The sequence below is a fragment of the Rhamphochromis sp. 'chilingali' genome, assembly GCF_963969265.1.
Source record: "Rhamphochromis sp. 'chilingali' genome assembly, chromosome: 13".
Lineage (NCBI taxonomy): Eukaryota > Metazoa > Chordata > Actinopteri > Cichliformes > Cichlidae > Rhamphochromis > Rhamphochromis sp. 'chilingali'.
Genome location: NC_137940.1, coordinates 13676776 through 13691412, shown reverse-complemented (window position 1 = coordinate 13691412; position 14637 = coordinate 13676776). Strand labels below are relative to the sequence as shown.

General features: G+C 45.4%; 1 protein-coding gene across 2 annotated transcripts in view; it reads left to right on the top strand.

The window, feature by feature from the left end:
* slc36a1 (solute carrier family 36 member 1) overlaps positions 1–14637 on the top strand; it is a 47811-nt gene that overhangs the window by 18987 nt on the left and 14187 nt on the right. For both annotated transcript variants that reach the window (XM_080900573.1, XM_080900572.1), the window contains exons 6-11: positions 134–223; positions 478–562; positions 1885–2112; positions 3014–3112; positions 4620–4786; positions 9396–9565. In XM_080900573.1, coding sequence (XP_080756699.1) covers positions 134–223; positions 478–562; positions 1885–2112; positions 3014–3112; positions 4620–4786; positions 9396–9565 — 839 coding nt within the window. The remainder of the gene's footprint in view (positions 1–133; positions 224–477; positions 563–1884; positions 2113–3013; positions 3113–4619; positions 4787–9395; positions 9566–14637) is intronic.

Sequence of the window (14637 nt, the reverse complement as noted above, 5' to 3'; positions counted from 1 at the left end):
TAAACCTGGATACCTTTATGTCCAGCAGAGGGCGACTTTTCTGTGCTGGTTATTTTCAGTTTGGTTATTTGGCTTCATGTCAGCTGAAACTGACTGACGACACCCCCCACCCCACCCCCCCCACCCCCCGCAGGATGAACCGACCATCTCTGACCTACGGCGAGGCTGTGCAGTACGGGATGGAAAACGTGCCGTGGCTGAGGCGACATTCACAGTGGGGAAAGTAAGAAACACGCTCACCTGTTCTGCTCGGTGTTTCTTTAGACACGTCAAGAAAACAAATTAATTTTAATATGTAAAACATGTAAAGATGTCAGATTTAGTCCCACAGGCATAAGAAAAAAACAAATAACAAAAAACGTAAATTTTTTAAAGGAAAGGAAATTCTTTCAGACCTGTGAACCTCAAAGAATTAAAGATGTGATCAGAGAGACGTCGTCCTGTTCTGTGTTTTAACTGTTTCATCGTCTCGCCCAGGCGGACCGTCAACCTGTTCCTCATCATCACACAGCTGGGCTTCTGCTGTGTCTACTTCGTCTTCCTCAGTGACAACGTCAAGCAGGTCAACACACTCACATAATCAGATGCACTCACAGACTCACCGACAGACACACCGACATTCACAAACTCACAGATGCACTCACAGACACAGTTTAATTGTCCCTGTCAGCGTTACAGAGTGAGGTGTTTTTGTACCATGTGATTTTCACCTGTGGTGTTTATTGGGCTGATAACCACAGAGCTGCAGCCAGTGTGACCTCAGTGACCTCACAGATGTTTTCGTTTTGTTTAACTGATCTGAACTTCATAAATCAGTACGGATCATTTCTTCATAAAAAAAAAAAAACAAGACTGACTCTGAAAGTTATAAAAACTAAAAGTGAAACTTTAAAAGTATCCTAGAAGCTAAACTAAAGTGAAAATGAAAGATTTAAAGATACATTCAAATAAAAAAAAATGGAAAGCTGTAATAACTCCAGATCAAACCCCTGCATGCAGGTCAGCCACCCAGAAGGCTGTGCCATGTTACAACAAATTTTTGCAAAGTTTTGCACTCATGGAAAACCTGAAAATGTTCTCCAGAAGTAATCTGTCCTATCAGGCCAAGCGTGAGGAGGCACGCTGAGCTTCATCCACCTGCCTCAGTTTAAAGAAAGTGCAGACAGACTGACTGTAGAGTAAACACATGATCTAATAATTTTATGGATGTTTGCATGAGTAAATATTTAATTATGTTCGGTTCATACTCCTGTGGTTTTGTCTTTACTGAGAGAATAGAATACCATGAAACACACTGATATGGAGGAAAATCAGACGATCACTTATTTCAGCAGGGAGTGTGTGAGGTGATGGAAATGATGGCGATCAAGACAGGCTCAGTTTGTGTAGTTCAGTTTTTAGCCACTAGGGGGTGCCGCCTGCCTGCATGTATTTTGTGTCCGCTCATTTTTGCTGAAGCAGCAGTCAAACATCTGGTGGGCGGTGATTTTACTCAGAGATTCAGACTGACTCGGCTCAGTAAATACAGAGCCGTGTGTTGAAGAGCTGAGCAGAAACATGACACAAACACAAACACAGATCTGAAATATCCACAGTTTTCAACCTTCGGAGAACACAACACATTCCATTTCCAGGTGGACAAGCCCCATGCTCTTACTTTGAAAGACACGTGATATTTGCTCTGTTATTTATTTCCACAGAGAGAATTTTGTATGATTTTTATGTCTCAGAAAACCTGCACACACTGCCCGAGCTCTAGCTCTGATTGGTTTGAGCCTGCAGACGATCTCTATCCAGTCCTGGGTTGTAATCACTCCTTTGGTGTTTAAGACCTTTTCAGCAGAATGAGCATCATCCTCTCTTTATCTGACCTGCCTTCACCAGGTGGTAGAAGCTGCCAACGCCACCACCATCAGCTGCCAGACGAACTACACCAACCAGACCCAGGTCCTGGTCCCGAGCTTTGACTCCCGCCTATACATGCTCTGCTTCCTGCCTGCCATCATCCTGCTGGTCTTTATCCGCAACCTGAAGTGCCTGGCCCCGTTCTCTCTGGGGGCCAATGTGGCCATGACGGCTAGTTTGTTCCTGATCTACTACTACTCACTCACGGTGAGCCGCAGGTTTCTCTCTGATTCGATTGCCTTCAGTCAAGGTTGTAGCCTCGTTTTTCACCCTCTGTGGTCTCATTAAGTTGTGACATTGAGCAGAAGCTTGTTTGTTACCTGGATAAGTAAGAGCTCCCTGCAGCAGCGCGTGGTGGAGAAGGTTGTGCGTGCAGCCTGTGAGATGACTGTGGCTGATGGATCATCTGAGCAGCACATTTGGGGATAAGCAGAGCATAAAGGCCACTAGCAGCTTTGAAAACAATCTGGATCTTCTGCTGCTCGGTGGGACTTTTTCCTCTCGGCATGAGCTCTGATTTGAACACCAGGATGATGATGATGATGATGATGATAATAATAATAATGTACTTTTTTTAATCACTTCAGATAGTTTTCAGGGTTCGGGCTCATCCTGCTGACCTTTTTTAATGAAATGCATCATCCAGTCAAAGTTTGCAGACAGAAGGTTAACTCGGTGCTCCTCTGCAGATACCTGCACACAGACACATGCTTTATAATAAATCATGCACAGGTAGTACATTTAGTGCTTAGGTGACCCTCCATCTCGCAGTAGAGAAAGAATCATTCATGTCCCAGACCAGAGTTTGAATTTTCAAAATAAGAGCCAAAAGATACAGAAATAATGGCATGTGTCTGACACAGCTGGCCGAGCTGCTTGCGTGGAGCTCTTTGAGCGGATGCTCTCTTATTTGTATTGTTGTGAAGAACAGGGCTGTCGTGCAGATAACATTTAACACCTCACTCCATCTGTAATTTTTAAGTCTGCAGCAGTTCATTTTCATTGTGCAGCTTTTTCTCGGCTAATCATGTTAAGAGTAGCGAGGATGCGATTAGTTGAAGAACAGCTCTAACTGGCTGTGGATCTATTTTGTTTTGTTTCTCTACAGAACATCTCAAACCCCACTGACCTCCCAAAAGTTGGCAGAGCTAAAGACTACCCTCTCTTCTTCGGAACGGCCATCTTTGCCTTCGAAGGCATTGGAGTGGTGAGTGAGTGGCTGATGGTAACACATGCACGCATGTGCTGCCGAAAACTTTATGACTGTATCAATGTGAAACACCTGTGTGCCTCGATTACGTGGATTATAAACGGCACTGTTATCTCCCCCTGCATTACCGTTGGATTTCTTTATGCAAATGAGGCATCATGCAGCACGCTGCTGTGGGGGGGGAGGGGCTGGAGATAGGAGAGCAGCAGGGGTCCAGAAAGAGGGGGATTACACCAGCACGTCCCACTGACCATTTTTAATAACAGAGTGTGGAATGTAAAGTCTGTGAATGATTTTACTGTCAAAATCCCCGTGTTCACCTAAACAATTCAAAGCAATATTTCAAGATGATCGAACACAGTTCACTGCAGTTCCAAGTTTTTAAAACGATACATTAAAAGATAAAAGATAAAAGCTCAGATGTGATAAGACTGTTGACTGTGCAATTAATGCAGGTATACAAACTTTGACATCACTATAAATATTTTCAGATTTACAGGCCCATATAGCACAAAGAGACGGTGCTTTTTAATCATTTTTTAAAATCGTGTCTTCATCAGTGCAGCAGATATCACGTGTCACAGATCTGGAATCTGTGCAGCTGCGAGTGTCAGTGTGAGTCACCTTTCAGAGTAATAAAGTGCATTCTGGGTAAACTTTGAGGGCTCGTGTCAACATATGAAAGGTCTCCTGTTAGCTACATAGGCCAGGCTCACCTTCATGCTGTGACTCCTTCAGTCATTTTCTAATACTGTCATATTTGAATTAAAAAGTGCCATATTTGGATGAGCAGGCGACCATATGCCGCATGACTGAGAGCGGCCGGCTCGGGTTCGAGTCCAACCCGCGGCCCTTTGCCGCATGTTTCCCTCCGCTTTCCGGTCAGTCTTCTCTGTATCTGTCGAAGACAGAAAAAGGCCAAAAAATATATATATATATATATATTTTTTTTTTTTTTTTTTTTAAAGTGCCAGATTTGCACCCACTCTTGTGTACGCTCAGAGCTGGAAGGTATTCACAGTATGAAGCACAACGTGAGTCAAAATCAGTCGTCCGATTTCAGAGCGTTTAAAGTCCACCGCCGCTCACCGGTGACCATTGAAGCACACACGGTGTGTAACCCAGTGTTAATGTCACAATTACTCATTACAGATACATTATTGATATGTTATTATTTCACTTTATTGATGTTTATTTAAGAACATTTGCCTCATTTTGACATTTTTCAAAGCATCGTATGACTCTCGCTAACATCTGCCCTGCAGACACGTGTGTTTCAGAGTTGGCCTTTTTCCTGTCCATGCAGAGAAGCTTGTCTTTATAATGATGAAGCCTGGCTGATAAGCTACATTTTCCAAAAGCTCCATTTAATTCAGTTAAATCTGGTTTATAAAAAAGCAAAGCTTCCTGGCGAAGGCGAGCTTTCAGGGCATCAGTGTGAGCAGACACCACTGAGCCTTCACGTGTCACTGAAATGTCCCGCTAACAGCGTTTCTCTCTGCAGGTTCTGCCCCTGGAGAACAAGATGCAGAGGCCACAGAGGTTCACCCAGGTTCTCTATTTGGGCATGGGCATCGTCACCTTCCTCTACATCAGCCTGGGAACCATAGGATACATGTGCTTTGGAGAGCACATCGGCGGCAGCATCACACTGAACCTACCTAACTGCTGGTGAGATACCGCCACAACGCTCAGGATTAGAAATCGAGTCGAGTCGGCATGTTTAAAAACATTTGTGCTGGTTAATGTCCTACAGCACTCAGAGAATCACATAAGACACCACAGGATGGGTGGAGTCAGCTGTGCACTCAGATGACTCCACCCAAGCACATCTCCTCCTGTTGTGTCACCAGTGTTGGGAAGGTTACTTTTAAAATGTATTCCATTACAGAATACAGAATACATGCCCCAAAATGTATTCTGTAACGTATTCCGTTACGTTACTCAATGACAGTAACGTATTCTGAATACTTTGGATTACTTAATATATTATCATGCTTTTTACAACAACGTGAATGTACTATTGCTGTGATTTATTACTATTACTGAAGGTCCGCGACTCCGAACTGTAGTAAAGGGACCTCAGACTAATACGGCGGGGTCCGTGTCAGCTCGTAGCCGAAAAATAGCTTTACTTTGTTGTGTGGGTCACCTTTTCTTGCGAGACACAGAGAGAGGTGTCGAAAGACTGCTCCAACGGAACTTATTGTTTTCGGAGGAAAACATGAACACGGTGTACAGTCGAGTCTTAATAGCTTACTTACAACTGGGCTCGTCAGGCTCTCTTCTTGGCTGAAGTGGTTATTATTATATTTACATGCTTCCAGCTCCCGTTTTTCCTCGATGACAACTTGTACCTTTCCACTCCCCTTTTTCTCCCTCCTCGCGCTCACAGACACTGCCCATGATGCTACATTCTTTAGAGCTATGCTTGTAGCATTCTGCCTGTTAGCTTAGCACAACAACAACAACGAAAAGGCGCTCTCTCACCCAGGAAACACACAGTCGCAGAGAGAGAGAGAGCGTCGCCCTGTAACCATGGCAACCGTAACGCTGCCGCCTGGAACAACAGCACGTAGCTGTCAAACAAAACCCAAACAGTCCTGACCCGCGACAAAATGAAACAGGAAAGTACCGCAGTGTAATCCATTTATTTCAACAAAGTAACTGTATTCTGAATACCACCTTTTTAAATGGTAACTGTAACGGAATACAGTTACTCATATTTTGTATTTTAAATACGTAACGGCGGTACATGTATTCCGTTACTCCCAACACTGTGTGTCACTGCCTCAAACCTCCAGGAACACAAACTATTGTGTGTGTTTGTGGTGCAGGTGCGTCTCAATACACAAGTCCAAACCTCCTAAACTAAACTGAAGCACAGTGTGGTACGTCCAGACTCAGCAGATGTGATGTGCCGAAGAGCAAAGAGACTTAAATCTTCATTGTTTAGAAGAAAGGTGGCAGGATTGGGACCCAGTGTCTCATTAAAATATTAAAACCTGTTTTACTGTGTTTTAGACCCATAGATAGTAGGGGTGCAACGATACTCGTATCAATATTGAACCGTTCGATACAGTGCTTTCGGTTCGGTACGCATATGTATCGAACAATAAAATTTTTTTAATTTATTTTATCAAATCAAAATCAAATCAAATCACTTTTATTGTCACATCACATGTGCAGGCACACTGGCACAGCACATGCGAGTGAAATTCTTGTGTGCGAGCCCCACAAGCAACAGAGATGTGCAAACACAACAACACAAACGAGCAAAATACAAGAATGGCCAACCTGAAACTAATAAATATATGTACAATATATAATAGTGTATGCATTTCTGGATGTGTATACTAAATATTTTCCTGTGTGTGTGTGTGTGTGTGTGTGTGTGTGTACACACATTTTTACAAATTAAATAGTAAAAAAAAAAATAATAAAATATACAGAGTTGAATATGTGCAAAACAAGTGGCATTTATATACAGTGTGGAGTGCATAATGTTGAAGTTCCAGTAGTGAAGCTGAGGTGTCTATGACGTGTTCAGCAGTCTGATGGCCTGATGGAAGAAGCTGTCTCTCAGTCTGCTGGTACGGGACCGGATGCTGCAGAACCTCCTTCCTGATGGAAGCAGTCTGAACAGTTTATGGCTGGGGTGACTGGAGTCCTTGATGATCCTCCCCGCTTTCCTCAGGCACCGCTTCCTGTAGATGTCTTGGAGGGAGGGAAGCTCACCTCCAATTATCCGTTCAGAGCACCGCACTACTCGCTGGAGAGCTTTGCAGTTGTAGGCGGTGCTGTTGCCATACCAGGTGGTGATGCATCCAGTGAGGATGCTCTCAATGGCACAGCGATAGAAGGTCCTGAGGATGCGGGGGCTCATGCCGAATCTTTTCAGTCTCCTGAGAAAGAAGAGGTGCTGCTGCGCCTTCTTCACTGTTTTGTTTATGTGTACTGACCACGTAAGATCTTCAGCCAGATGTACTCCAAGGAACCGGAAGCTGCTCACTCTCTCCACAGCAGCGCCGTTGATGGTGATGGGGGTGTGTACTTCTCTGCACCTCCGGAAGTCCACTATCAACTCCTTTGTCTTTGCGACGTTGAGGGTGAGATGGTTGTCTTGACACCAGTGGGTCAGGGCGCTGACCTCCTCCCTGTAAGCCGTCTCATCACCGTTGGTGATAAGACCCACCACTGTAGTGTCGTCCGCAAACTTCACAATGATGTTGGAGTTGTTAGTGGCTGTGCAGTCGTAGGTGTAGAGTGAGTACAGGAGAGGGCTCAGTACACACCCCTGTGGAGCACCAGTGTTCAGTGTGACGGGGGATGAGGTGATGCTGCCCAGTCTGACCACCTGGCGTCTGTCAGACAGGAAGCTAAGGATCCAGCTGCAGAGGGAGCTGCTCAGTCCTAGATCCTGCAGTTTCCTGTCCAGCTTCGAAGGAACGATGGTATTGAATGCTGAGCTATAATCTACAAACAGCATTCTCACATACGTGTCTCTCTTCTCCAGGTGTGACAGGGCAGTGTGTAGTGTCAGGGCTATGGCATCATCAGTGGACCTGTTGTGGCGGTATGCGAACTGTAGAGGGTCCAGTGAGTCGGGTAGTGCAGAGCAGATGAAGTCCCTGACCAGCTTCTCGAAGCATTTGCTTACGATGGGGGTCAGGGCTACAGGTCGCCAGTCGTTCAATGAGGAGATGGTGGAGGATTTGGGTACAGGGACGATGGTGGCCATTTTGAAGCAGGCTGGGACTACAGACAGAGAGAGGGAAAGGTTGAAGATGTGCGTGAACACTCCAGCCAGCTGGAGTGTTCAACTTTCAACTTTTCTTCTGATGATGCTGTCTGTGTTGAGTGCTCAGTGGATCTGCGCTCGACAGTGCAGCCTAGGCGGAGTAGTCGAACGCAGATTCACTGAACGCAGGGCAAGCTAGCGAGACAGAAGTTAAGCTCTCCTTGCAACATGGCAAATTGAACCTCCCCCACCCTCATTCAGATCTGGCGTTTGGAACTATTTTGGTTTTCATGTGACGTATGACCCTGAAGGTAAGCGCATCATGGACTAAAGTAAAACCGTATGTTGGATGTGCCACGCAATGCTCAGTTACATTGGTGGGAACTAGTGTGTTAGCGCAGTTAGCTCGTTAACGTGTTGGCCGTGCACATTTACTCCGACATCATCCTAGTGCAAAGACAAGTGGAAGCAGACAAAAACAACAGGCACGCATGCTACAAACTTTACCCGAGTCATTTAGACAGCCGTTAGCACATGATTCTCCTTATGGGTGCCTGATATGTTTAATATGCTGCTGAGAATATAGCCCAGAAGAAGCGTATAGTATAGCTTTTATTTTGGAAAGAGACATTTCTCTGTAATAGACTCTCTTTTCCAAAGATGAGTGATTCCTCAATCAGATATATTTATTTTTTTTATTACTTTGTTGTAACAGCAGCATTAAATTTAAAAACTGTACATTTGAGTTAAAATATATATTTATAATTTTAATAAATGACAAATTAAAAAGGCATGAACATTTTTTTTTTTTTTTTTTTGTATCGAAAAAATATCGAACCATGACACCAAAGTATCGAACCGAACTGAACCGTGAATTTTGTGTATTGTTGCACCCCTAATAGATAGATACTCAGAGCTGATGCTTCACATCCACAGCTTGTTGTATTTGCATCAGGAAACCTGCGGACACTGCATGATGAATGAATCAGGAAGCCATGGATCTGAATGTGTTTACATTACTTTAGTAAGTCCAGGTGAGAGCTGCTGTTACTGGTTTCTCCTTCAGTTTCCTGGCTCTGTGCTCACATGCTCCACAAGCTCTAGCGGTGGTGGATTGACTGAGTCTCCAAAAGTGCAGAGCATGCTGAGATCAGAGTGACAGCTGCATCAGGTTTTAAATCAGTTTTATGGCTCTTATCTGGCTCAGGGGCACACAAGCTACCCCCTCTCTCCAGCCGGACACTGAGGAAATAAACACTCAACCTCAAAGGGTTTTTCTCTGCCTTGGTGAGAGTGGAAATCCTCTCCAGCTCCACCTACCTGCTCTTTAAACTGTCTGTAGGTGAGTGGCAGCCAATCAGAAGAAACTTCACTCAAAGAGTGGGGAGGCGAAATGGCTTGTTTAAAACATAGCATTATTTTGAACTATGAGTCATGCAAAGCTAATCTAGGAGAATCTAGGAGTAAAAATAAGCGGGATAGGTCACATTTTTCCACACATTACTTGACTCCTTCCACTCCTTCCTCCCCATTTTCCAGGATGTACCAGGTCGTGAAGCTCCTGTACTGCTTCGGGATCTTCATCACCTTCGCCCTGCAGTTCTATGTCCCAGCAGAAATCCTCATACCATCCATGGTAGCTTGCGTGCCAGATCAGTGGGACACCGCCATCGACCTACTGCTGCGTGCTGTCATGGTCATCTTCACGTGTAAGTACGAGCGGGTCTGCGGTGTGTCGGGCGGCGGGCTGTTAAATCTGCACACGATGTCAGGCTCAACTGCAACGTGTTTCAGACCGAGAGCCGAGCCTTCTTATGTATGAATATAAATGGCACGCGTGTCAGCACGCACGATCGACTTTATCCTGTCACGGGATTTACAAAGAAACTCGTCCTCTTACTGTTATTTATGCATCAATTCTCAGACATGTGGGTTAAAGTGTCTGCTGTATGTTCGTGAAGGTTCTCACTCATCCAGGTCATTGTCATCCAAGAAGCTTGGAAAGAAAAGCATCTGGACAATTGGTGGAAACTCCCAGATTTGAGGTGTCCCCAAGAGGGTCATGGACCCCCTATGGACCCTTCCTCTACCTAATCACACGACCCACCACTATATCCGCTGTATGTTTATTCTGCACATTGAGTCACAGCATGGGCTGATTTCCACTCCTCTGCTCAGATTTTCCTTCATGCGTTTCTAATGTGAGCTCTGAGCAGAGTCGTGGTTTTTAAACACTTTCAGCATCATCTCAGCTACTGCTTGTGCAGGGAATCAATTTAAAGAAATCTAATTTCTGCGTTTGTTCTTTAGAGAACAAACCCAGACCAAAGACCCCGATCTGTTATAAGCAGTTTGGTACTTTCCCTTTCTCACCGTTTAACTGTCGTGACTGTCACCAAACCCCATCTGGGGTTGCGAGGTCTTCCTCTGAGCTCTTCCCCCAGGAGGTATCAGACCAGGATGACTCTGGGTGAGCCAATCCAGGCAGGAGGAGCATCCTGGGTCTGGTGTGGGAATGCTTGTTTCTGTGTTCAACCTCTTTGATTCTGTTCTCTGTAGTCTTCAGACTGCAGAGCTTCACAGAGCAGCATGGCTTTAGGTTGATGTGAAATTGTCGTGTATCTTTAACAGCAGATGAAAGGTCTGCTTTTGGAGTTGCCATCAGCAATCTGGCCCGTGTTAGTGGTGTGTACTGACGCAGGAGAGCAGAGCGAGCGGTGTGGCTGCTCCTGAGTGTACTTCTGTGAGGCGCCTCCTTTATTGTATTTTTATTAGGCTTATTTCTGCAAAGAAAACTGAGTCTGCACCACAGCCAAGGCCCCGCTGACAAATGAGGCTCTTTAACAAGCCGTAATGAGGCAAACAGCACGTGTACAATCTGCTCCTCTCTTGTCTTTGTGCTTTTATCTAAAGCGGAGCTAAAAGGGGCAGCAGAGTAATTTACTCTTAGACATAGTAACAGAAGCGTCCCATTAGAAGGTCGCTGCTGCTGAGTTTTGCTCTTTAATCCCGTCAGTAACAGTCGTTTCAGCTGATTACCTGGACTTGGTTCTGGTTCCTGTGGAACTATTGACTCGAGCCCCTATGTGGCTAATCAGTTCCAGGTACTTCCACAGATGCAGAGTCCACAGTACCTGGAACATCCCTGTTTGTGTTTCTAATGAATTAGAGAGGATTTAAAAAACAGCAGACATACATGAAAAAGACTCATTTGTACTTGTTGTGTGAATGAACCTGCACACAAGGAGCTCACTGAGACTGTGAGCTCTGGATCTTTTGTGTTGTTGTTGTTGTTGTTGTTTTAACTCCTGGACTAAATAAAAATCTAAAAATGTTCACAAGGAAAAGTTTGGCTGCAGTTCCTCTGGTGTCCAGCAGAGGCAGCAATGAGCCACTCCCCATAGACTCCCGTGTTAAAAGAAACATGCTTACAGGCTGGTACAGACTGTTTTGGTCTCTGTAGATAATTTCACCCTCACAACAGCTGTACAGGGCCTCTTTGACTGACAGGTGGATGGCACCACAGGTGGCTGTAGTTGCTAGCTGTCTGCTAGGCTTCACCTCAGCTAACTGGAGTCCCTGGACTGGACATCTGGGACACGCGTTTGTGCTTTTAATGACATTATCTGACCAATAATATGGCTGCTCTAAGGTTACGGTACCGCCCAGGACATCTGAGTGCCTGTTTTAGGATTATGATTGGATGATTCTTAGCACTGACCAACTGTGGGTGCAGCTTTAGCTGATAAACACATCCTGTCTGGTCTCCCTCTGAGGTGACGAGTGAAGGGACAACGAAGCCACGTGTCTCACATGCGTTCCCTCGCCTGATCCTCTCCCTCCTCCGGGTTTCCAGCAGTAGCCAACAGTTCCCCGTAATAGCCCCGCCAGGCTATTTATAGCTACAGTAGTCCTCCAATTGCAATCGATTCTCATCTGGCCATGACCGCTCATTCTCTGTGTTGCAGGCTCGTGCCTGATTGTGTGCACCGCTGCTGAGTCACGCTGAAGTCAGCAGGGGGCACACTTCCACCTATTGAGGGATCATTATATTTACATTAAAGGCAGAGTAGTTCTTGAAAGTGGGGGTGTATTTATCCTTTCACAGACCTTACAGACTGGAAGCACAGAAACAGACTTTCTCTCCCTGCTGCTTAACTGGTAGTTAACGTCAACTACCAGCTGTTTATTGTTGGTCTCCTCCATCAGCTGCTCAACATCTGCCGGCTTCAAGGTTAGGATCAGGACACTGGATGATGATGAATCTTCACTGAAGTACAGACTGATCATTTTCATATTTATAACGGCCATTAAAGTAATCAATAAATACAGTTTCTGCATCCAACAATAAGACTGAGCCCTCTTGGGTCTGTTATGTTAAAAAAAGTGTGATGCTCAGGTGTGCTCTCCACACGGACTCTAAAGGTGACTCTAAAAGTACTGCAGAACTGTACCCAGGAGGAATCGGGGTAGAAGGTGATCCTGGTATCAGGTAAAAATGGACCTCTGACCTGTTGTATGATCATCTCCTGTAATGATGGGAGAGAATCATTAAAAGGCTCCATTATTTAAAAAATAATGAAAATGCGTGACAGCTGAGATGAGCTTCCTGCTTGCTGTTAGAGAAACTTAAACATCTGGAAGAACGGCACATGGAGAATCCACGAACATCACTGCTGTAGTGCAGCAGGTAACTCATAAATCCAGCAGGCTTCACTGTCTGTAGAGGCGTCACATGTGGAGATGTTAATTTGATGGAAACGCTGGTCATGGGAGGATCCTCAGGTCTTTGTAACGTGGGCGCTTTCTCGGATTGTTTAAGATGAATACAGTTTCCTGCTCTCAGGTCATCCTCGCTGCTCTCCACATGAATGACGCCTCACTGTTGATTTTCATTTACTTCATTGCCTCTGATTGAATTATGCAGATGGAATTTGCCTCGCTCTGTCGGTTTCTGCACACACATCCCGATAAGCTAATAAAGGCGTGCACGCGCACCGGCTGTCTGCAGCTCGTTTGTCCTATGAGTGTGGCCACGCTCAGCAACAGGAGGAGAAATCAAAACACTCGAGCGTCCGGTGAGATTCTCTGCTGGATGCTGTGATAAAGGAGGAGGGACTGCAGCAGGGACGGTGCTGCTACTGCGTGCACATGTGTGAGCAGGAGATTACTTTAGCTTTTGAATGTAAATACGAGATGAGACTGGGGCAGCACGCTGTTGTCTGTAGATGCTCTGAGGATGCCTCTGAGACTGTCTCCTGCTGTATTCTGTATTTTAGTGACTGATGTGTGTAGTGTGTGATTATACAGAGGTGCTGCATTGCTCTTCTAAAGTGGTTTAAACGGTTTGAAAACAAAGTCGGCCTTAAATTTTGATACTCGAGGAGAGCAGAGATGAGTCACCTTCAGACTTGCGTCTCAGTCTTCAAAACGCTCGCTCTTTGCTGTTTTTACATTTGCAGCCATCTGTCTGCAGTGTGATCGGTCAAAGATGGAAAATGTCACAGGAAGTGATTTTGACTGATGTGCCAAATGTGTTTGGCGCTCTAAGAGCTGCTGGCCAGCCAAGTCTCGCGTGCCGTTTGATCACATTAGAAATGCCAAAAAGCCACAAACATGAGAAGAAGAGCCTCTGCTTTGGGACTGGAGATGAAGATGTGCATCGGCACTCTGCTGCGTCACATACCACTGTAAGCTTCAGCTTCCACTTTTCATTCTTAAAACAGGTTTCTAACATGTCTGAAGTCTGAGGAAGAAGCTGTGAGTGTCGTCTGCAAAGCAACAAAACATCTTCTTTAATAATACGAGGTTCTAAATAGTGTAGAAACGCTTCAGAGGTCGCGGGCTCTTTAAACGACTGCACCGAAGCTTAGTTTATTAACCTTGAGCAGGAACTTGTTTCCCACAATGAGCCATTAGAGTCCACTCTGATCCTCAGTAAGCCAGACCGGCTCACTTCATTTGGACTGTAGCCTCGAGGAGCGAGCGCTATAACCGCCCCTTCTGTCAGTCTCAGAAAAAGCATGACTTTCTACATGATGAAGAACCGCGGCTGCAGGAACTGCACAACTGTAAGAAATACGTATGCAGAAAACTTTATTTAAAAAGTAAAACACAAGATTTTTGTTTGTTTACATCTCATCTCCGTTCCTTTTAAAAACAAAAACTTTTTCGTGCTCAGTTACTCCGGTGTAGTTTTTATTTCGGAGGCAAATAAAAGTCCAAAGTTTACGCCCTTTGTCATGTATTCCAAAGCCATGCTGTGAGCCAGATTGGACTCTTTTGCCTTGCCAGTTCTGGCCTCCGGGCCTTATGTTTGACAGCAGTCAGCAGTTCCTGGGTCTCAATCATGTCAGACTGGACCAGATGAATGGTTAAACTTGAAGCATCAGTGTTAAAAGCTGTGTGTGTGTGTGTGGCTGTGACAGAAGCAGACCTTCCCTCTTCATTAACAGTCCCAGCTTCCTCGTTAACCCTCACCGCGTGGCCGTGTGTGCCGAGACTCGCCGTGGCGCTGAGCGTGCTTCCTTTGTCTGAGTCACTTTGCCACAGGCTGCAGCTGAGCAGCTAGCATGTGCTGTTGATGGGAACGAGAGAGGACGTGTGGACGTCGCGTGAGCTTTCTCTTCTTCTTCTCTTTGTTGTTTCTTACAGCGCTGTGGCACAGAGGTGGTGTGCCGCTGGGACTTTGTGCTGCGTGTTGCCGGCTGTCGTATTTTTACCCTTTCACAAACATGATGTGTGCACACGTTCACCTTTTACGGATTCCTCTGGCCTTTGC